This window comes from Thalia democratica, chromosome 6 (assembly GCF_965202585.1).
Source record: "Thalia democratica chromosome 6, ktThaDemo2.hap1.1, whole genome shotgun sequence".
Lineage (NCBI taxonomy): Eukaryota > Metazoa > Chordata > Thaliacea > Salpida > Salpidae > Thalia > Thalia democratica.
The window spans coordinates 62,566,300-62,591,515 of record NC_139170.1 but is presented as its reverse complement, the minus strand read 5'-3'; the positions used below and the strand labels follow the sequence as shown (position 1 = coordinate 62,591,515).

General features: G+C 26.1%; 1 protein-coding gene across 1 annotated transcript; it reads left to right on the top strand.

The window, feature by feature from the left end:
• Nucleotides 1-3,018: 3,018 nt before the first annotated feature.
• LOC145837832 (uncharacterized) lies at nt 3,019-24,632 on the top strand. The gene is made up of 12 exons (XM_082945285.1): nt 3,019-3,109; nt 3,880-4,010; nt 4,856-4,945; nt 5,764-5,837; nt 6,268-6,418; nt 6,679-6,783; nt 11,038-11,139; nt 16,105-18,804; nt 21,206-21,353; nt 22,743-23,035; nt 23,215-23,472; nt 24,204-24,632. The coding sequence occupies exons 1-12, from the start codon at nt 3,049-3,051 to the stop codon at nt 24,219-24,221; spliced, it is 4,131 nt and encodes a 1,376-aa protein (XP_082801411.1). The 5' UTR covers nt 3,019-3,048; the 3' UTR covers nt 24,222-24,632.
• Nucleotides 24,633-25,216: the final 584 nt, after the last annotated feature.

Here is a 25,216-nt window from a genome sequence, read left to right as displayed (position 1 = left end):
CTAAATCTGTGTTAGTTTATATATGAATATGATTTTTATCAACAATTCATCAACAATAAAATTGTATAAGCTGTCCAAAAAAAGACTTTTTAAAATAAATTGTAGATTTTGTGTTTTATGTTTGTACTATAATTAAACCTTCTTGTATATTATTGAGTTGTTGACCTGTGCTATAATATTGCTACTAACATGTAGTTTTGCACTAGTATTTTTAAATTTACAATTTGAAAAATTGAATACTTCAGACCATAAGATTTTTTATAATTTTTAATGTTGGAGATTTTTTACCTTTTGAATAGCTAATTTTCAACATATCAATGATTAAAATAAGAAACTTAGTTAATTGTTTGCTAAAAAACTTAAAGAGAAAACTAAAATGGTGATAAAAGAGTATTTCAAAAAAAAATATTTTTCACTTATTTTCAAGCAGTTCTTTTCTAACCCCTCTATAACGTTAAACTCAACCTTATACACATATATTTTCCCTTTGGGAATGTTGATTTAGTTTTAACAAAAAAACAGGTAATAACATTATTAGGGAAGAAACCTTTGAAATAAGACAAAAAAAAAAAAAACAATTATTATCCCTTATATCAGGCTTTCCTCAAACATTTTTTTAAAAAAGGCCCCCTTTGATAAAGCTATGGCCACTCCAACAATATTGGTCAGAAAGCTACTTTTAAGTCTAAAGATTTTTTTGCTCCTCATCATCAGTTCAAGAATATTGAAAATATCAGTAATGATATTTTCTCTGTAGCTGATGGCCTACAGCTAATGGCCTTATAAATCTCTGAAATTTTCCAATATTATCATTGTAAGTTTTAAAATTACTAGTAGGACCTTATTGTTTTGCTCATCATCAACTCCAGATTATCTAGTGAAAGTTTAAGGCCTCACAGCCCCTTTGCTACTCAGGGATCCCTAAACTTATAAAATGGTCCACTCTGGGAAACCCTGCCTTTTATGGTGCCAAGTTCAACTAAGAGTTTTTATAACAGTTTTTGTGTCAACATAGTAAAAAAAAGCATATTTTTCAAAAAAAACAAAGTTGACACTTTTACCGAAAATTTTTTTTGGCTTTATAAGGAATTGTCACACACAGGCTACTCAAGCTATTTTGGATAAATCAGGCTAGCATTATGCAACTTGGTATAGTTTGTCTCAAGGAGTTGAAAACTTTTTTTTTTTATCGTTGTAAATTAATTTATAATTTAAACAGTAGTGACAGCCATTTTTACATAATTACATAATTTTTCAAGTAAAGTTTTGTAATCATTAAAGTTTATCTTACTACCAAAAAAAATCAGTCATAAAATAAGACTTATTGAACAATGCAGTAAAAATACTCTATAAATAAGATATTGCAAAAATAATTTTTTGAAAAATTTTATTATTATATTTAGTAACATTTAATAATTTTTTAAGCTGTGTTCTATATGTGTGGGAGTCTTGAATATATTGTTGTGTTGCCGACTGTTTTATGTTTTATTAACATAAATTGTTCATTATTTCTGTAAACTGTATGATTCTATTAAAATGCTGCTTACTGTTAACATTTAAAAGAAATAAGATAATTTGATATCATTTTTAAAACTTTTTAACTTTTGAATTTCAACTTTTTTTTATTGTAAAAATTTAATGATTTGTAAAATTTCAATGTATTCAAAGTTATCTAATGAATACAGAAAATTTTCTCTAAGTTTTTTGTGGAAAGCTTTAAAAGTTTTGAGAACTATTGGTCTAGTATATTAACAATAGTCAAGTCTTATTGTTTTAATAGTTTTTTTAAATAATATTTGTTACAGTTTTAATTGTAAATAGAATAGTTAATAAATTTAAAAGAAAAAAACTTTATAAAAGACTATATTAAGGTTTATGTTTTAGAGTATTTTTTGAAATAAGTTAAAAAAAAATAAAAGTGAGTAAAGTAAAAGTTGTTGGCCACAACATTATTTAAAATTGTTATTTGCCAAAAAAATTAAACAAGTAATAAAAACAAGTCAAAAAAAAACTGCAAATGTTAGGGAGTTTTAATTTGCTACCTAACTCAACCGTAAAACTGTAAATTTATGTTTTCAAGCAAGGCTTTACTATTTCAAAACCATAAAAATTTGCATAGTTAAAATTTCACTTCTCAGTCATAAAACTTTATTGGAAAAATTAAGGGAGTTGATAATTTTAATGAAAACAAACAAAACTTGAAGGCCACGATACAAAGTTCTAAATGTTTGTTTACACAAATCAATGTAATTGTGCACACAACAAAATGCATTTTGTGCTTGCATTTTATAGTTAATTATTGATAAGATTTTATTGCATTACTGTTGAAAGATAGGTGTGTTTTGCTTTTTGTTTTGTATCTTTTTTGATTTGTTTATTTTTATTATTATATTATTGGTTTTTATATTAATTTTGAGCAAAAATTTCTCTCTGTAGAATTATTTTGTACTGATTAGAAAAAAACATTTTAACAAAAAATATTTTTTTATTCAGATTTATATTTACAAAATAAATTAATGTTTTTCAAGAATAAATATGATGCTTGTTTTTAAGCATAATTTGTGTATGTTTTGTGTAAGTATTTTAGTATGTCTGAAATAAAGTAGCTTGAAGCATTAGTAGCTAAAAAACAGTTTTTTTTTTGTCATAAAAATTTTATTTAAAAAATTTAAAAAATTTTATTCCAATAGAATTTGCTAAATATTGCAAGGAACATTTCCTGAAAGTTTAAGGTAGTTGCCCTTAACTTACAAGATAATCTTCATAATAATTTTATAATAACTTTTCTTTTAATGAGTTTGTATGCACAGGTTTACACATGTAGCTTCTTAGTTTTTAGTATTTACATTTTATGTTAATGGTTAATTTATTTTCCATTTAAAGAACAGTTTTTTTGTAACTGTCATTTTAAACAGGCTTTGCACAAACTCTAACAACTATTTTTAAGTATTTTCATCATTGTAATTATTTAAAAAATTTAAAATTTCACATATTTCATATTAAATAAACTTTATTACAGATAGTTTCTATATAAAATTTTAATAAATAATGGCTGAAGCGGCTCCCATTGAAAACTTGAATGCAACCAACACAACTGCTCCTGCAGCAGGTAAAAATTAAATAAACTGCTTTAATATACACCTATAATCCAAAAAAAAATTAAAACTGATTGGTATTTATACCTAAAAACGAAAAAATATATGTTTAGTTTTTTAAGCTTGTTTTAATAATGATAAGGTTTACAAATAAAAAGCCTGCTTGTTATTTGATTATCAATTGTATAAAACAAAATTCTCAGCATTTAAATATAAAAAAAGTAAAAAATATCAGATTACAAAAGATAAAATATTTTGAAATTTTTGTTCATAAAAATTAAAATTTTTAAAACAAATTTTTGCAGGGAATGTATTTTTAACCAAATAGTACAAAGACATTTTAAATTGACAACTGAACACCATAAGTTTGCAAAGAGCCATTCACAAAAAAAAATTAAATTGTTTTATCTTCAAATACTTATCAGTAAATGTTTAATATCAAAAATATTATTGTTCGAACTGCCTATACAGTTATTGTGAGATAAAACTATATCAGTATCTTCATTTATATTTAATTTTATTTTAACCCATATTGTGTTGAGTTGTAGTATATCTAATACAGATTAACATTTTATAAAGTTTCTATATAAATATATAGAACAAGCAGAAGACCCAGCGGCCCAGTTCAGAGGTGTTGGCGTCAATTTCAACTGATTAAATAAATATATATTTTTGAATAGTATCATAATAAAAATGGTTGTAGTAACACTAATAATAATGATAAATTAAATACTTGAATTACAAATATTAGGTAATGAAATTAAAATACTAAATACCATTATAGAACCTGCAGAAGACCCAGCGGCCCAGTTCAGAGGTGTTGGCGTCAATTTCAAAGCAAAACTGATCGGGATTGACGATGTCCCTGAGAGCAGAGGAGATAAAATGTGCCAAGATTCCATACTAAAGTTAAAAGTTTGTTTGTTTGTATATAAATAAAATACTTAACAATAAAATGTGCCAGGATTCCATACTAAAGTTAAAAGTTTGTTTGTTTATATAAAAATAAAAAACATAAAAATACTTAACATTAAAATAAGCCAAGACTCCATACTCAAGTTTATTACAGTTCTAGTTTTTTGTATGTTTTAAACATCAAGTCAATCATTTTTATACTTATTCTGTAAATAGGGGTGATATATTATTGAAATATTTTATTCTTAAATTGAAAGTTTGTTTATTTATTATTATAATAAATTTTGCTCAGATGAAGTACTAAAAATGAAAATTATTACTTAAATAACTATATTTTTTTGCTTTAAAAAGTAAGAATTTATAAAGTTAAGTATTCAAAACTGTATTCCAATATAACTTGTTAATTCTCACATAATACTATTAAAGAAATTTAAAGGAACTAAGTTTTACATGATAATTAAAAAAAAAAGTATTTAGTCTAGATCAAGGTTTTCTAAAGTCGGCCATGACAGAAATTTAGGGGCCATGAGGAGCAAAGGTTCCAATGGGAGCATGAGCTGTAAAGAGGCCACAGAGAGGCCATAAAGTCATAATTAGAAACTTACACTAGGTATACTGGAGTTAATGATGAAGAGCAAATAATGTCTTAGGTGTTTTTAATGATAGTTTTTAGAAATCTCCTTGCAGGGGGCCATAGCTTTTTTAATTTCTGTTTAGAGGGCTTTTTGAAAATAAGTTTGAGATACCCTGGTCTAGATAATAGTGTTGTAGTAAGAATAATTCTTAACAATTAATTTTTCAATATAACCCTTAACTTAATATTTATTTTAAACATTATCTCAAAGGCTGCAGTAAAGATATCAGGACAACACAAACAGAAAATTCTAGTGAATATTTCATTAGATGGATTGAAAATACAAGATCTTGTCACAGGGGTATGTTTTTGATTCAGTTTTTTTATTGTATGTAATTTAAAATTAGTTATTTTTTCTATATTTGATATTTATATTAAATATATTTCGAGAATTTTGCTTATTTATAATGATTATATTTTATAACATTTAAATTTGTTTTTTGACTTATTTTTCCTTAATATTTATTACTATAATATTTCATACAATAATCATTAATGTAAATAACTTATAAAATAAAAAGTAAAGCTTCGTTTCTTTCAACAATAAAGAGAGAAAAAGAGTTTAATAAAGTGTATATTTTTTATGTAGTTTAATGTTTTTCCTGTATGAGTTTATACAAGCCACCCACTCAATGTAAATGTAATTTGTTATAATAAACGAAAAAAACAAAGCAATGCTAGTTTTCTAACACACCTACATGTTTTTATGTGTTTTTTAACTACTATAAGTTTAAGTATTTATTTTATTCAACTAATAACTAATTTAATTCTAACTTTTTATGTAATTTTATAATTTTTTTTATTATATCTTTTTATAGGTTATATTATAGATTTTTCTCAATTGTGTCAACATATGTATTATTTTTATAAAACATGGTTTATATCTAAAGTTCAAAGTGATTATTATAATTTAATATTAGTTAAGAAATAACAAATTTTTATTATTAATATTTAATTATAAATTCAAGTTATAAAAAATCAAATTAAAAGTGACTATATTTTGTAGTCTTTATAATAAACATTAAGTTAACAATACAGCAAAATTTAACAAATTAAAAACAAGTTACTTATCTTCTTAAAAAAAATATTAATAACACCTAATATGTTTTTACATAACAGGTAGTTGAACACTCTCACCCAGTAAACAAAATTTCGTTTGTTGCAAGAGATTTGACTGATCGAAGGGCTTTTGGGTTAGTTTACAGAAAATTATATATTTTTTTTTACTTTTTGTTTACTTGAAGTAGTGTATGGTCCATTTAAAACCTAGCAGATCTAAAGTTCATAATTTTCTCATTTTAAATTATAAAAATCTATACGCATGAAGATTTTTGTTGAATATTAACAACACTTATTACAACTTATACAATACATGTATTGATATTTTAACTCAAATTGTTTAGTTTATAATGAGCAATTTTATTAACATTCTTCAATAGCTACGTATATAATAATATAATTTAAATATATTGAAATATATGCTTATTATATTAAAATTATATATATGATTATTGTACTCATATCTACACAAACACAGCAATGTAAATAAGAACAAAATAAATATAATATGAATGAATGTTAATGCAATAAAAATAAAATTCAAAAAAGTTAAAATATAAACAGGTACGTCTTCAGTGGTGATGATGGCAAGCATAAGATGTACGGAATAAAAACAGCCAAGGTTGCTGAAACGTTGGTTTTGTCGCTGAGAGATTTGTTTCAAGTTGTGTACGACATGCGAAAGAAGGGCGAACTTCCAGCTACCCAACAACAAGTAATTCTATAAGTTTTGTGGTTGTTTTATATTCGACTCATTCTATAAGTTTTATTGTTGTTTTATATCCGATTTAACATTAGTCTTATAATTTTTATTTACACTACTATGTTTATTTACAGTTTGAATATTTTTTATGTTTTATTATTATATGTTTTATGGTTGTTTTGCATAGCTTAAAAATTAGTCTTGTAAATTTTATTTACAGTGAGTTTGAATAAGTACTAAAAAGAATGGAATAAATTTACTACTTAAAACAGAGTCAGCCTCAGCAACAATCGTTGATGCAAGAACAACAAATAACGCCTCAAATAAACCAGCAAGAGATGGGGGGCATGCTACAGACTATTGAAAGTATTGACCAGGTTAATTAAAATAATAAAATAATTATATAAAATTATTATGCTACAAACTATTGAGTCTATTGACCAGGTTATTAAAAAATATATAAATGTAATATTTGATAGTTATTATGCTACAGACTATTGAAAGTATTGATCATGGTTATTAAAAAATAAATAAATGTAATATTTGATAGTTATTATGCTACAGACTATTGAAAGTATTGATCATGGTTATTATAAAATAAATAAATGTAATATTTGATAGTTATTATGCTACAGACTATTGAAAGTATTGATCATGGTTATTAAAAAATAAATAAATGTAATATTTGATAGTTATTATGCTACAGACTATTGAAAGTATTGATCATGGTTATTAAAACATTCAAGCAACAATATATAATAATTATTATGCTTCAGACTATTGAAAGTATTGATCAGGTTATTAAAAAATAAATAAATGTAATATATAATACTTATTTTTCTACAGACTGTCAAAAGTATTGACCAGATCATTAAAAAAAATAAATGTAATATATAATAGTTATTATGCTACAAACTATTGAACGTATTGATCAGGTTATTAAAAAATAAATAAATGTAATATGTAATAGTTATTATGCTTCAAACTATTGAAAGGTTGATCAGGTTGTTTAAGATTTTCAAGTAATAATGTATAATTATTATTATGACAAAACTGTTGAAAGTATTGATCAGGTTAGTTTTTAAATTTAATGCAATTGAATAAAATGCAAGGCCATTCTTTTTCTTTGCACAAGTTTATTGAAAAACCGCTGTCTTTTATTTCTGATGATATTTAGTGACTTATAAAACTAAATGTCGTTGGTTGAAATTTTACAAAGTATTAAGAATTACATTTTTGCACTTGATGTTTATAAGAACAATTTCGTAAAACTAGTGAATCATAGCTAAGCACATGAGTTTATTTAAATTTAAAATGTTGTTTTTGATTGCTAAATTATCGATAAAATTAACAAAATGGTTTTGAAATATATAGTAATACAATATAAAATATAAAAAAAAAATTCTGAATTTTAGTTATAAATTACCAATTTATAGCAGTAATTTTTAAATTTTGATCAATTTATGTGGTAAAGTAGGTTAAAGTAATTTATGTGGTAAAGTATCTTTAAATTTGTTGAGCTTTTTATGAAAATAAAATACACAATTTTTTTTATAAAGTTTTACTTACAAATGACAAATTTAATGAAAATTTTAACTGTATGCTTACTAGTTTAGGATAAAACAAATTAAAAATGAAACTGGTTATATATTCATATACTATAAGAAATATCTAATAAAGTAAACCCATCATAAGCATGATCTTAATCTTAAATAAACATAGATTTAAAAATTTTAAAACAATAATGTAACAACTTTACAAGTAAAAAGTAGTAAAATAAAAACCTATATTTAGTGGTTAACTATTTTGATGGATAAACTTTAATTAAAATTTGCTATCTTAATACTTTACATTATATTTGTAAAGATTAGAATTTCAGATAGATATATCGCAGTTTGAAATAGAAAATATCGGAAACATTGTTTCGTTTGACTATTTTAACAATTATACTCTTAAAACCATATTATTCTCAAAGCTTTGAGTATTTAAATAAAAGTCAAAATAAATAAAAGCAAAACAAGGTTAGCAAATTAATCAAAATAATAAAATGTTCAAACAAAATTGGTTTTCAAAAAAGGTCAATCCTTTTAATGCGCATTAAACGACGTTTTTGCCCAATAACTTTATTGAAATTTAAATAAATTCAAGTTTTTCTTCTGGATAAACCAAATTACTATTGACTAATATTATGGAATTTTTGTGGCATTTTTAAACCGCAAGCAACTTGCATTATTACTTTAAAAAGTAGAAGTTAAATTTCACATTCTACTTAGGTACAGTTTTTAGCTATTTTATTTAGAAATTAAATTTAATCATTTTGTTTCCATACTTTATATTAAAGGCTTTTTTAAATGTGAATTGAAAAAAAAAAACTGTATCACAATATACCATAAAATAAAAGTGAAATTTCACATTCTGTTTAGCTACAGTTTTTAAAATATATTTTTATGTATTTTTAGTTTCTTTATAATATTTCAAGGGCAGTTTTAAAATATTATAATTTTATAAAAATTATAAAAAAATGAATTATAAAACAAACCAAAATTAGTTTGGCAGAAAAAAATCTTTTTCATGTTTACTTCATATTTTTTAGTAATCACATCAAAGAAATAATTCTTAAGAGGTTATATATGATACGTTGTATTATTCATATTCATTCATAATTTCTAAAATTTCCCGACATTCCATATAACCGCAAATGGCTTGTATCGTCTTGTAAGTTGAATATTTCACATTACAAATAGGTTATTTCATTGTTTACTACAATTTGTGGTAAGTCGGAATTTCTTGAAATACCACAAAGTTTGTGTGTGTTTTACATAGTACAAACTGTAATAAAATGTTTAAGTTGTATGCTTAATTTTTACTAAAACTTTGTATTAAATTTAAAAGAACCACTGAGTAACAAAATAAGCTTTACTACAAGTTTTCTGATATTACAATATTATAACTAAACCCTTTGGTCAATACCAATCGAACGCTTTAATAAAGTTAGCTGTTTGTAGAACTATTTGAAAAAGTATTTTGTAATGTGACATAAAAGTACTTTTAATGTAGTTATTGGTCAATTCAAGTAAAAACAATAAGTGACGTCATTGCATTACTAGCACAGCAAATTCAATAATTTTAATACAAGTTACGTCATCACTTTAGTGACGTATAAAAGATTTTTCATTGTTGTTAGCTATGCGTTACTACATGTTTACTAATTGTTATTTTCAGTCATTTGTTGATAGTTTATTTTAAGTGAAATTAAAGGTTAGAAATTGGTTTATAAATACACCTAAATTAGTTTAGTTGTACTTTTTTTAATTTCAAACTCTTTTTGTACTTAGATATTTTATTTGCTGCTTTTAATTGCAAGTATTTGTTATTTTATTGGATAGTTTTTTGTTTTTGTGATAAACTAAACAGTTAGTCGTTTAATAATATCAAAAATAAGTTTATTTCATAAAATTGTTGTTTTTCGTTATGTTTAATTTGTTATTGTTTAATACCTTGCCTGAATGTTTTAATATGTTGTTTAGATAAGGTATTAGTATTTTTATTACTAATAAATGTTTGTCACAACTTATTGTTGGTAGTTATAGTTTATAAAAAATGGTAGCTATTATTTGTATTATTTTAATAGCTAAAAAATCTATCAATAAAATAGTGATAAGTTAAAGTAAAAAAAAATATGGCTCTTTTATCTTAATAAGACAAAGTTTTTATATTAAATTTTTGCAAAGTCTAAATAAAATAACTACAACAGTGTAGTAATAGTATTAAAACTTAAAAAAAAAAATTATAAAATTTAAAGCTTAACGGTATTCAACAAATCATCTACATGAAAATTATCAACAACTGCTAATATATATTTAAAATGAGTGCAGCACATTAACTCATGTAAGATCAAAAATTTACAAATCACAAAGGAATTTAATTCAAGTTTTTTAACTTCTAAGCTACTTTATCAGACTTTTAATTACTTTCAGCCTCTCGAGAATAAAATAAATAATAAAGTAGATGATTATAATAAACATAAAATAAAAAATAAAGTAGATGATTATAATAAATATAAAATAAAAAATAAAGTAGATGATTATAATAAACATAAAATAAATAATAAAGTAGATGATTATAATAAACATAAAATAAATAATAAAGTAGATGATTATAATAAACATAAAATAAATAATAAAGTAGATGATTATAATAAATATAAAATAAATAATAAAGTAGATGATTATAATATTAATAAAATAAATAAGAAAGTAGATGATTATAATAAATATAAAATAAATAATAATTAGATGATTATAATAAATATAATATTATAATAAATAATAAAGTAGATGATTATAATAAATATAATATTATAATAAATAATAAAGTAGATGATTATAATAAATATAAAATAAATAATAAAGTAGATGATTGTAATAAATAAAAAATAAATAATAAAGTAGATGATTATAATAAATATAAAATATATAATAAAGTAGATGATTGTAATAGATATAATATGATAAATAATAAAGTAGATGATTGTAATAGATATAATATAATAAATAATAAAGTAGATGATTGTAATACATATAATGTAATAAATAATAAAGTAGATGATTGTAATAAATATAATATTTCAGTTCAACACAAATGATATGCTGCCACCCCAGACCCCAATCCTCAATATAAGTCCTCAATCGAATAATAACGATCTTTTTGGTAATGATGCGTTTGGAAGCACTGTAAGTTATTTTATTTATTCAAATAGTAAATATAATGGATTTAAAAGTACTGTTAGTTATTTTATTGTATTTGTATAAAAATTTAAGTATTAAATTATCAGTTTTTTTTAATTTACTATTATTTTTATATTAATTTAAATAAAAGTAATGTTTTCGGCAACGATGAATTTGAAAGCACTGTTAGTTTTTATGTTTAATGTTCCTATTTATTTAATATACTAATGGAATAATCCTTGCATATATTAATATACTAATGGAGGAAATACTGTTAGTTATTTTTAATTTAAACAATTAACTTATTTTTTTATTAAATCAAGTCATAATAATCTATTTGGTAAAGACGTTTTTCAGAAGTACTGTTATTATCTACTGATAAATCTGTAACATATTTGCTTAATAAATTTAAACCTAAATTAAGAGAATATTTGACATTTTACCGCTTTTTAAGTACAACCGATAGCATGTAAATGCAAAATGTTCAGAGTATTTAACCTGAAATACACACGAAAAAGATGAAATAACTAGTAGGTCAAAAATAAGCTTATATGTATACATCAAAGAAATTTCAGAACCCAGTCAAGTATTTTAAGTGCTTGTATTATGGCCTAATTTAAATATGGGTTGTTTATTTAAGTAAATGTGTGAATTAATTTAAATAAGCTTAATAAAACATTTTAATTAACTATGATAATTGTTTGGTGTAATTTCAATAATACATAAGTGTATAAATACCAATATAATTTAATGTTTTATTGTACTAGCTTTAATTTTATAGCAAATTTTGTTTAAGTAATTTTAGAAAATAATTTTTATTTTCAATTCCCCATAATATAATTTGTTGAAGTTTATAGTGATATCAATGTGTGAAATGCAATATTTTTATTGTTGTTTACATAAAATGATATTGCCATGCACTGGCAGTATTTAATAATTAACTTTGTTAGCTGTTTTGTGTTTGTGTAAAATTTACGTGATAGTTTGATAGTTTAAAAGACAAAAATTTATTTTCAAAAGGCTTAACCTTTTATATAATGCAATTTAACTAAAATAATATATAGTATAGTGTTTGAAATAAAACAACTTTTAAAAAAGTATTTCTCTGAAAATTTTGTGTTAATACCGAATTTTTCAAGTATTAACTGTTATGTGCTCAAATAAAACAACAAGTTAAAAACAAGTTGTTCTTAAATAAATTATAGTTATAATATAAATTTTGTAATAAATATCAATTAAATGTTAGATGTTGATATTAAACAAGTTTAATATTAACGCTCTGCAAAACTTATGTTGGTTTTAAGGTCTTTGTAATAAATCAATATAATATAACAATAAATTAGTTTAAATTTTCCCTTTATACGACGAAAATAACCTACAGTAAACTTTAAAGGTAATTGATTAATCATTATTGCTCAAATTGTCACTAATATCAGTTATACTTTACCATAAATAGAAGTTTCATGTTTAAAACAAACCTTGAAGTTTATAAAAGCTACAACATTTATTCCATTTTTTTAAACTAATATATAATATTTTTTGTTATCTAATGTAGTTTTTGGTATTAGTTTTTTTTCAAATTTTCATCATAAAAATTTATTGATATTTTAGCTTGTATATAAAAATTCAAACTACATTAGATAACAAAAAATATTATATATTAGTATGTATACTTAAATTTGCAGCTAAGTTGTTTAATCTGAAATGTTCATTTTAAAGTTCAAGTATACTTACGTGTATTGCGTATTTTTTTTAAAGGATTAACTCATTTAAATACTTGCTTTGATGTTAAAGCATTAAAGTTAACTATAATTGTTAATATAAACTTATAATGTATTAACATTGTTGAATAAACACATATAAAATTTAATTCTACTTATAACAACATTTAAATTTGTTAAAATATAAATTTAATTTTTCACCTTTATATTCTTAACATCTGAATAACATACTGATCTATAGGGCTCAGCTTAGTACACAGAAAAAGTTTATTGAAAAGGTTGCTCAAAAGATTTTATTTCAAAGTCAGCAAAAACTTATTATTTCATTTTCCATTCTAAAGTACAACTAAATGCTTACCAAGTTTTAACTTGTGACTAAAACAATTCGTTAGAACTTTAGCTAGCTTTTATTTTAAACTAACAATGACATTACAATCAAGTCTCGATAAAAATTGCCCAGCATAGTCTAAATTTTGATATAGATAAACATATATTGAAAATTTAACTTTAAAAGTTAAAGTTTACTGCACATAGTCTAGAAGTCAATCGATTTTGCAATTAATCTTTGAAACCAAAGTTGTCACAAATTTCTTCAAAAAATCATCAATATTTTATTATGCTTGTAACCTTGGTCTTTTTACCGAACAATAATGTAATGTATGTATTTTGTTTTTCTCTTCTGCAAACTTTATAAATTTTGTTTGAAAGTTAAAATAGTTTTGTATTGTATAAACTCTCATTACTTATTTTAAAACATACTTTTTTTCAGGCTAATTCCAGTATTTTAAATTCATTTGTATACAAATAAATTTTGTATCTATTATTTTGTATGAACACTCTTGATTTTTGCAAATTACCTATAAAAATTGTAATTTTATATGAATATTAATAAATGTTCAGGGTTCAACTTTATTGTCTACAAACTATTGGAATAGTAAGGTAACTTTGATGTGCTGTTCATAGCGTAGTAGCTTTTAGTGTTTTTTCATTTGTTTTCATTATCATAGTATATTTCAGAATTTTTAAACAAAAATTAAACATAAGTATGCCTGAATGTTACATTAACGCAAAATATCATTGTGTTGTAAAAAATATAAAAAATTTCCTTTATTTTTTCATCATTTTCCATTATTCTTCAACATTTAGTCATAGGAAAAACACTATTGAAATTTTTTCAAGGTTAGATTTTTGTAATAAAATTGGGAGTAAATTCTTCTTTTTATAAAAGTTGAAAAAGTTTGAAAATAAACTTTAGTGGGGAAATTAGTTGAAAAAAATTATTGTTTTTCATTTACTTGTTAATTTTACATTTTTTTAGAGGTTAAAATATTATTTTCCCTTATAAGTTTGTGTCGTAAAGCAGTTTTAAACTTCAACATTATAACTGCTTTTTTAAGTTATAAAATTATAATAAACTTTAAAAATATTAGTATGAACTGTTAATTTGAAGTAATTTAGCTTAATGACATTTTTTGAGTTTTGATAGTAAATAAAAAATGTCTCTGGTGTTAAACTTAATTTTACTATTGGATTAAATTTATTTTTAAAAAGGTTATTGTTTTATATTTCAACTTTGTACTCAAAACTTTTTAAACATTTTTTCAATTGTTGTTGCTATGTGTTTATTTATATTTTGCAAAAATAATCAGTTAAAGTAAAACAAAATTAATTAATATAAGAAGCTAAAACGGAAATAATAAACTACTTAAAAGTAAGAATATATATTAAAACTTAAAAATGATTTTTTTCAAAGGTAGTTTTATTTTGATAGCCACAAGAAAATGTAGACAAAATCATCATAATTAAAAATATATATACTTAAACAAGAATCATGAAGATAAAAAATATATCTTCTAAAATCGGAATTGATTCTTGTTTAAATTCAAACAACTTTCATTATTTTTCTTTAAAAGTAGTATATATCACATCCTTGTATAAATGCCAAATTTAATGTGGTTTTCCTTTTTATCATGTTTGTTGTGATTTTCATTTATATACGAGCATTTAAAAGTCGATATTTCATCTTCAAATAATTTATAAAGTCTCCAAAGCTCAAAACTATGGTTTCTGTTGTGAAATAGCTTATCTATGAATTCACAAGATCAAAATTTATCTCTTTCAAACTTTATGTGCTTTTTAGGCTAGTGTAGTAAGGTTATTAATACATAATTTTAACTTTAACTTATTAAAACTACTGTTGGGTTAATATTAAGACAAATGTTGCTTACATAAACTTAAGAAGCATGGAGAAATGGGTATTCCCCGTCAGACGTTTTTTATAAATTTAATCCTGTTTAGACAACAAGCCATTGTCTGCTTGATCAGATTGTTTTGTTTACATTTTATTCACGTCATTTGTTTTAAAATTATCCTTTTTTTTTTTGGATTTTATAATTCTTTTTAACATATGCTTGTTATCAAAAATAGATTTATTTTAATAATTTAAATATATCAAGTGCTGTTATGTGCACTTATTGTCTTATTATTTTAAACTCTAAGTTTATTTTTGAAGTATAAAGAAATATAAGTACTTAGAATCAAAAAAATTTGTTAAATTAAAATGTTTTAAAGTCTATAATTAGATTAAAAAGATAAATAGTGTCTTAGTTTACTATTTATTGAATTTGTATAATAAATATTGTTTGTTGACTTATTGTCATTCAATATGTTTCGTATTCGTTTCAGTTAACTACTGTTATTCATATTAAGTTAAAAAAAAAATTACATGTTCATAGAATTAATTAAAAAAATTTTTAGTAATAACTAATAAGTTTAGATATTTCACTAAGCAATTTATAACTATAATCATAATTAAGTAGTTTTAACTCTTTTTACTAAAAAAATGTATAATATATCTAATTGATCTAATGATAAAAACTAAATTTAGTTTAAAGTATTGATTTGTTCAAGTATTTTATACAATCAAATTTTGTTATTTACATCAAATTTTTATTTTGTGTAACAATTTTCAAACCATTTTTGTTTAAAGGTAGTATTGTTTATAGAAAATTTTAATATTTTTTATTGTAATTATTAAGCAATGGTAGTATTTTTTAAGATAATTGATACTCAAAGCAAATTAATTAAAAAGCAATCAATTTTACACATTAAAAAAATCGTTCAGTTTTATTATTAATTACAGTTAGTAATAATAATAATAAATATATTTTTAAATTAATATTTGTTAATAATTATGTTGCAATGAAATATTAATTTAATTAAAAAGCAATTATTTTAATTCGAAATATAGAATTTATCGGACATATCAAGCCTGAGTTCAAATTTCTCGCTCAAGTCTTCGCGGTCAAACGTGGAAATTTCAAAAAACTTCAAGAGGTCCAACTCGACCAAATCCAACAACCAATCAGTTATCAGCAAAAACTCAAACTACCAATCGCAATCCAGCATTGCGAATTCCAACCAATCGAGTCCGTCGCACAGCCGCAAGTCGTCGACAAGAAGCTCGAAGTTCATGAAATTTTTAAAATCTTCACCCATACTGAGGAGAAAGTCGTCTAGCGGGAAGAAAAGCGTGGAAGGGAAATCACCTAACAAGTTGGCGCCGAAATTGTCACTGGACGAGAGCTCAAAGGACAAGACCCCTTCTCCCAAAAGCTTCAGGAGAAACAACTCCATGCATCAGCGCTTCCCCAACTCCAATCTGAATTTCAGCCCTCGGGATTCCCCACACGAACAATCACCAAGCAAATTCTCCCTACCGAGGTCCTCTCCCACCGTCAAAAGGAAACAGCCGTTGAAGGTTTCAAAGTCCGTGGACGTGCCGCAGATCACCGTGAGGACTCCAGCCGACTCCGACAGGGTCACCGCGAATACTCAAGAAAAAGCCCCCGTTTCGAGGACGGCGAGTCAGCGCATAAAACCGTTGCCGAGTCACGCCAGGGCCAGACCCAGACCAAAGAAGAAAACGTCCCAAGACCCCATATCCCCGTTGGGCGATGCTCCGCCAAGGGAAATCCCTCAAACCGAAACTCTCAGCAAGGAGGGGTGGGCCAACTTTGACGACTTTCAGGGTTTCGGAGAAAATATCACAACTCCCGATAAAAGTCCAGAAAAGAACGAAGTTTCAGAGATGTCAGAGTATTCCGATCCGTTTGCTGAGCTTGAGGATCCTTTCGTCATGAAAGATCCTTTCGCGCAGGACGACAGGACGGACCCTTTCGCCTCCAACAGCGAAAGCGATCCCTTTGATAACAACTTTTCTCCTTTTTCGACCAAAGATGACCCGTTTCAGGGCGCCGACTTCTTCATCGGAGAGAAAAGAAAAGGATTTGAAGCAGATTTTAACGAATTGAACGCAGAATCGCCTTGCAGAGACACGCCTGCAACCCTCGTTAAAAGCGAAAACGAAGGCAGTAGCAACAGGGACAGTAAGGAAATCACGTTGGTTGAAGAAAATTTAGATGATGTAGATAACGATGATGCAGTTGTTAGTGAAGAACGGGAAAAAGATGAATTTGTTGAAAGATCTAAGACTAAAATAAACGGCTCGATGAACATTAGCACTAAGGAGATGACTTCAGTTGAGGAAAATACAACTGCAGAGTCAAGTAATCATGAACAACGAGAAATTAAAGCCGAAACTGAAGTCAGAGAATCCGTCACGAGAAGCAGTTCAGAACCTTCCGATAAGGAATCTTCCACCAAACATTCGAAAAAGTTCGACCCGCAAAAAGCCAAGCTCACTTTGAAGCTGACAGTTCCAATCCGAAGGTCCTCGCCGTGGACCTCGAGTTCCAGCGAAGATTCCCCTAAAGTGGAAGTTAAATCTGCAGCCATTGATAGAGACTTGAGCTTGTCCAATGAGAAGAGCTCGTCAACAAATCCCTCCAATCAGAAATCAGCATTTTCGTCCACCCCATCAGACGCTTACTTAACTTGCCCCGAAACCCAAGAGGACAATTCTCCTGACAGCGCAAAAACTAGTTCTCCCAACACGCCGCCGAATATACCTTCCTCTTTCCGGAATTCCCCTTTCTCGGAATCACCTTCCTCTCCTCCGCAGGAATCTCCGCCTGAAACGCCAGTTTCAATTGAGTCGCCAGTTGACTCACCACCAGAGAGTCCTCCTCCTTTGAAGACTTCTATAGAATCTCCCCGGATCACTGAAGAATGTCGGGAAATTTCAAAAAATTCACCGCCGCACACCCCGGCCCGCCCTGCACCCACAAAAAACCCCCTTTTTCAAGAAACTCCCAAGCCGCCACCCATACCCCCGAGGATACCACCCAGACCAAAACCCACTCCCAGAAGTGATCTACCTCCCGCAACAAGTTCGCCTCCCTCTGTTTCTCCTCCAACTTTGAGGCCCCCGTCCCTGCCAAGCGATTCTGAAATTCCCTGCGACACCCCGCCTCCTCTGCCTCACTTTGGGGAAATTCCCGAAAATGATAATGATCACGTGTCTGATGAAAAGCTGCCAGAGTTCACATCAAAACTGCCTGAAGAATTGCCTGAAAATAAACAGAATAGTGAGGAGAAATTGCCGCAAAGCTTGCCTCAGTACGTTAATTTTTTCGACCTCGATTTGGAGGATGAACTGCAAGAAGAAAAAGATTCTGAAAAATTAAAAAAAGAAAATCGTTCTGAAAAATTAGAAGAAAAAGCGTTTTCGCCAAATTTTGAAAGTTTTGCTGCTTTTGGGGACAAACCAAATAATTCTGAATCATTTTCTCCCGACTTTGATTCTGCCTTTGAAACTAAAAGTTCAATTGAAGAGAAAAAACCTTTCTCTACTAATTTTGACTCCGCATTCGAACCTAAAAAGCCTGAAAATTTAGATAAAAAGCCCTTTTCACCCAACTTCGACCTTGCGTTTGAAACTTCGTTCAGCTTCAACAAGAACAACAACGTTTCGCCGCCGAAACCCGCGAAAAGGAAATCCGCCCCCAAAATACCCCGGAGGCAGAGTTCCAAGCGAATGATTGGCAAGGTAGTTTGCATGAGAAGTAATTAAAAGTGCATGGAGTAAAAAAAAAATTGCATGGGAAGTAAAAGCATGGGAACAGCTAAGTGACGCTTTTGAAGTGTGCATGAAGATAATTGGAAAAATTTTGTTTATTGAATGATATGTAATTTGCATGGAAACATTATCGAATTTGCATGAGAAAAAATAAAATATTGCTTAGGATAAAGCTTTTGTGTGAAGCTTGTGTTTTGCATGTTTTCATTGTTTGGTCTGTATCAAATTTTGTCTCGATCATTCATCATATGACTATGAAATATAATTTGCATGGAACGACTTGTATTGTTTGAGAATGATTTATGTGAGTTGTTATTTTCAAAACTTAACTATGTAGTTTGGTAGTGTCTTTGCATGAAATAATTAATCTTATTTTTTTGTAGAACAAATCAAATTTGCATGTAATTTCGTCTCGTTTAAGTTTTTATTTTATTGATTTTACTGCTTGAAACCATTCTTGTGTTCTTGTCAATATTAATTTAAACATAACATTTATGCAAACTTTTTACGACCGGTTCTTACTCTCAACATTTTGGTGCATCAGAAGCTCGTATGCGCATTGAGAATTTATATTATGAAAACTTGGGTTAGAATTCAAATAATCACATATTAATGCAGTTTTAAACATCCAAACTTCAGCTTTTAAAATATTTTTTTTAAGTTCTATAGTACTTTTCCTGCCAACATGCATACAAAGCTTAAAGATTTTAAAAAATCTAGTGATTTAGTTTAAAGTACTAGTCCAGTTATTTTAAAACCGTCTTGTTTGTCATAACATTGTTTGTTCACAAAAGTAGTCTTATTTTTCATGAAAACTTCTTGGAAAATAATCACAATTTTACTTAACACCAGCTGAATTTTTTTATCATACCAAAATTTTAAAAATGTAAAACGTTGAACAAATGTTAGTTGAAATTTTTTCAGTTAAATGTCATTTTAATGCGGATGTAGTAGTGTCTGTTACGTCATAGTGAATTAAACCTGCTCAATTAGTTATTGATTAGCTCATTGAACTAGTCGATTTCGGTCGAAAACAGCAGTTTTTTTCGACATACTAAAATCAGAGCAACAAACATGTTAAAAACTTTTTTTATGTTTCATTACACTATAACACTTTTAATTATTTTAACTTAACATGTTGCCTCAATAAAAAAAAGTGTTTTGTTTTTGATAATTTGATCGTTTTTGGTACTGACAGTTAGTTAATTTTTTTATAAAAGTTGTAAGAGAGTAAACTATCTTAAAACATAAAAATGTGTTAAAGCTTTTAAACGTAATTAAGAACTATAGTCAAGGTATTATGAGTGTTTTTAATAGTTAAAACCTTAAATTTTCGAATTTAAAAACATGTGTATTCGAATAAACAACTTTTCCAATCAACAAACACAGTAAAAACAAAACGGTTTTAAATCATAACAACACACTTTTTTGTTTTCATTATAACCACTTACATACTGATTGAAAACCATAAAGTTTGCCACTGTTAATTAAGGTGATGTAGTTTAACATTTTAACTTACCACTTAAAACAACAAGGGTGTATATTTGGAATGTCAAAAGACTAACAAGTTTTTACCTTGGTAATGTAATATGTTATTTTTTAAACATAGTAATGAATTTAAAGCTATATATATTTAACTACTAATATAAACACAAATTGAAGTTCTTTGTAAAACTTTTAGTATTTCCGTTAGCTTATTGCTTGTTATTATAATCATCACTTATGCATATTTATTTATATTTGATTTGAATGTATTTCATTTATCTTTAGCATGCTAATAATAGGTTTTAGTATATATATATAAAGTTATAATAAAAACTTAATATTCAAGTTTACTTACTGTTTTAAGTTAACCTTTCATTAAATTTTTTATTAACAAAGTTAAATATTGGTGAACTTTTGAAAAATAATCTACTATAAGTCTCATTTTTTTGCTAAAATTTTAGGTTATATTAGTGTTTTTTATAAACGTATAAAGTATTTTTTAATGTTGTATTTATAGCATGGTGATTAGTAAGTTTTAAAAATTGTCAAATTGTTTTTACTATGTTTGCATAAAATTATTTTATATTAAAATAAATAAACCTTTTGTAAAGTTTTTCATACGACTCCTTTAACAATCAGTTATTTCGATTTTAGAACGGGCTTTTTTTGTTAGTTTGTATCTCAACGATCAAATCATATTATTTTTTTTTAATTATAAGTATGTTTAACATACTGCTTTTATAATGTATTATTTATTCATTTTCAACCCAAGAGTCAACATACTTACCTTAAACAATTTATGATCAGTTGAAAATGAAATTAATAAAAATTATATTATTATTTTCAATTTTATAAATAAACAAACTTTATTATATATCTTTTACAGCCAGCAACGCCAGTAGCTGCAACAAATCAACTTTCTGATGATTTGAGTTCATTATCGATGAGTAATAATATGCCAACAGAGAACCCACCCCCTGTGCCTAATAATACAATGAGCAAAGAACAAATACTTTCTGCATTCAATACTCCAGGTTTTTAATACTTTAATTTATTTGTAACTTTAAAGTTTATTTTATTTTCCTGTGCCTAATAATACTATAAGTAAAGAACAAATATTATCTGCATTCAATACTCCAGGTTTTTATTATTTAATTCTTTTGTAACTTTAAAGTTTATTTTATTTTCCTCTACCTAATAATACTATGAGTAAAGAACAAATATTTTCTGCATTCAATACTCCAGGTTTTTATTGTTTAATTTATTTGTAATTTTAAGGTTTGTTTTATTTTATTAAAATTAATTAAACTATTTAGCGATTAATAGTGGTTATTTAGTGATGTTAGTGGCCCTACATGTAATTTTATTCGTATTAAGGGCATAGGGGGGTAAACACCCTTTTTTGGTTTTTTATCTTATTTTATATAGTTTTTACTAAGCTACAAGATGCTTTTTACAGATTTTAAAAATTCAAAATAATTTTTGAGTTATAGCCGGTCAAAGTCGGAGGCAACAATAGGAACCTTATGGGAGGCGCAAACTAAAACAGCAAAAATAGACTATTTCACTATAATTTTTTTTAAAATTCCTTCCGACAGAATTTTCTAAATATATCAAGGAACATTTCCTAAAAATTTGAGGTATTTATCTCAAAAAACGTAGGAGGAGATAGATTTTTAGTGATTTTTAGTTATTTGCCGTTTTATTTTGCGCCTCCCATAAGGTTCCTATTGTTGCCTCCAACTTTGACCGGCTATATCTTAAAAATTATTTTGAATTTTTAAAATCTGTAAAAAGCATCTTGTAGCTTAGTAAAAACTATATAAAATAAGATAAAAAGCTAAAAAAGGGTGTTTATCCCCCTATGCCCTTAAGTAAACCTAAATAGATACAGATAATGGTAACATGTGATTATATTTCCTGAAACCTAACAACAACAATTGTTCAAAGAAAGATACACACCATATTTAGAATATAATACTTTATAATAGTGAACTTATACTTACTTGTAAAAATATTTTATATTAACTATAGGAGCCCAACAACAAAAAATTTTATTATATATATACTAAATTATACAGCAACTATATAAATTTCTCATAACTCAATTATAACATATTATGTTTGAAAGCGTTTTTGTTTATTATATTTTTACTAAATACTTTTTTTTTTTTTTAAGAGCTTAAACACAACAGCAATTTTTCATGCAGATAAATTATGTTTACAAATAAATAAACATAAGAACATATCATTGAGATTGATAGCTTATATCAACTAAAAACATAATAATTTTAGGAGCCCAACAAAAACAGCAGCAGTTTTTCATGCAGCAACAAATAAATAAATATATATAAGAATATATCAAATAAAAAGTATACTAATATATATATTTATTTCATGTTATAACTAACAAATAATTTTAGGAGCCCAGCAGCAACAGCAGCAGATGTTCATGCAGCAACAAATGCCTCAGCAGCAAATGATGCAGAACAGCATGATGACGTCACCAAACATGACGTCACAACCCAACATGAGTATGACGTCACAACCAAGCATGATGTCATCCAACCCGTTCGGATTGCAGCAACCCAACGCGATGCCGCAAATACCGCCCAGGGTCCAACCTCAGGTGGTTGCTACGCAACAGCAACCTGGTAACCAGATGGTTGCCAGCAACAACCAGGTTTTCGGGGCGAATCTGATGTCACCAGCACCAGTTAGTCTGTTTAATAATTTACTTGCAATGTACATTTTACACACATTTCATTTTTAAACCAATTCAAAACAAGATATCAAACAAGTTAAGTTTATATTTAAAAAATACCTAACGTTTAGAGTTTGACTATCTAAGACTAATCATTCACCAATTATTAAAATTTATTTTATTTTTTACAGAAACCAGCCCCTGGCCAGCAACAACAGAAACCCGCAAACGACCCGTTCAGCGACCTCGGTCAGTTTGGGGGTAGTGGCGGGTTCCAAAATGCCGGGGGAAACCCGGGTATCGATAACTACTTGAACGCCAAAGGAGTGGTCCCCGTACAACAACAACCACAGGTTGCCCAGCAACCACAGCAACAACAAGGTGGTCTGATGCAACCCCAGACGACACCGCAAGCTGCACCCAGGCAACAACCTGCAGCTGATAACTTTGTTAGTTGAACCCACGTAGTTGATACAGTTGTAGTAATGATATATAGATAAAAAATTCCAATAGCTTATTAGCCATATTTAAATGAGTTTTAGTAAATGAGGTTTATTAAGTGATTTAGATTCAAAAACTTTGTTAGTTGAACCCAAGTAGCTTGTAGTTGTAATATTGTTATTAGAATTGTTAACAAATTCCAATATTTCTCTGAACGAGTTAGATTTACTGAGCATTATAGAGCGCTGTTGATCAGAACAATATTGCCCTCATTTCATTCAACAATTCTTAAATATTTTCAATAGTTTGACGACCATGCTTCAAAATAATTTAACGTTTTTAGACATTGTATGATAGTTTAAGGGTTGGTAAAATAAGAATTCAAAAAGCTTACATAAATATGTTATCAGCAGCAAATCACTTTGTAAATTTTCGTTGATTAAAAAAAAAAATATCAACTATAAGTATTAAAATGCCTAAGGTTTTAAACTAAAAGCATATATTATAAGCTATGTTCTAAGGTAGTTATGGCTATAGTATTACTTTATTGTTTTAAAATTGTATGACAAAAGTTTTAAACGTCTTGAATAGGTGAAAATCTAAAGCCTTTATATTATATATAAAGAATAGAAGTGTAGTTATTCCTATTTAGCAGTATATAAGTGTGCTCTACTTATTAGTAAAACGAAAAACTTGAAATATGAAAAAAAAATTGTTAATTATTTTTAAACTACAACAGGATTCATTATTTGGATGAAAACATGATATAAGGGAAATTATTCAGCCAAAAACATCAAATAAATAGAAGCGAATCTTTTGTGCAATTAAACAAACAGCCTTATTATTTCCATGATTTCTGCCCGCTTTTGTAGCTGCTTTAGATATAGAAAACAATTATTTTGTTAAAAAGTTAAACAGCCATATTTTATGTTTGTTAATAAGATAATTAAGTTTACTGATCAAAATTTGTTGTTTGAAATTAAAATTTTAGGAAATATCTTTGTTAAGCATACGTATTTAAAAACAATTTAAAAACAAAATGATAAACATTTTTGTTTTATCATAGAAAATAAAGTTTTAAACAGCCATTTTGTTATAATCCAAATACGTTTAAACAAGCAGTTAATTTATTTTGTTTGCTGTGAACTAATTATTATTTTGATTATTATTTTTGTGCAATCCACATTAAATTACATTTATTTGATAAATTTGTTTCAGTTTTTTCATCAAAAAGCTTTATTTTATCAATAACGTTCTTTTTGGTTATTAAATTTATTTTAAGTTGAAAAATAAGCTTTTTCTTTAAACACGTTTTATAAAATTTGTTTAATTACAAATATTATGGTTATTGGTTTAAAAATCGTTATTTGGTTTTCAAAATCAAAAAATATTATAGTTTGTAATAAAAGCTCTAGCTTTGAATTGTTATTCGTGGATTTTAAATCATTCAGTTTGTAAAAGTATAATTGTTTGTCATTTAAATATTATTCATTTTCTTTATTTATTATTTGCCAAATGTTTTTAATAAACTTTGAAACGTTTTTTCGTAAGTTGAACTGTAATAAATACATTTTTTTAATTGCCAAATTCTAAAACATTTGAAGTATTTAAATTCAACCTTAAAGTTAAAATGTTATAATTTTAACAATACCGATTTAATGTTACTTGAAAGGAAAGAATATTAATCAATAGTAAACTTATAAACAACGAAAACGAAAATGTAGTAGTAATACAATTAGCTTGAGGCAAAAT

Excerpts from the sequence above, each read along its gene's own strand:
- LOC145837832 (XM_082945285.1), top strand. The coding sequence starts at position 3,049 with ATGGCTGAAGCGGCTCCCATTGAAAACTTGAATGCAACCAACACAACT. Across the intron at positions 6,419-6,678 it reads TTCCAGCTACCCAACAACAA|AGTCAGCCTCAGCAACAATC; the intron begins GTAATTCTATAA and ends TACTTAAAACAG. Across the intron at positions 18,805-21,205 it reads CCAAGCGAATGATTGGCAAG|CCAGCAACGCCAGTAGCTGC; the intron begins GTAGTTTGCATG and ends TATCTTTTACAG.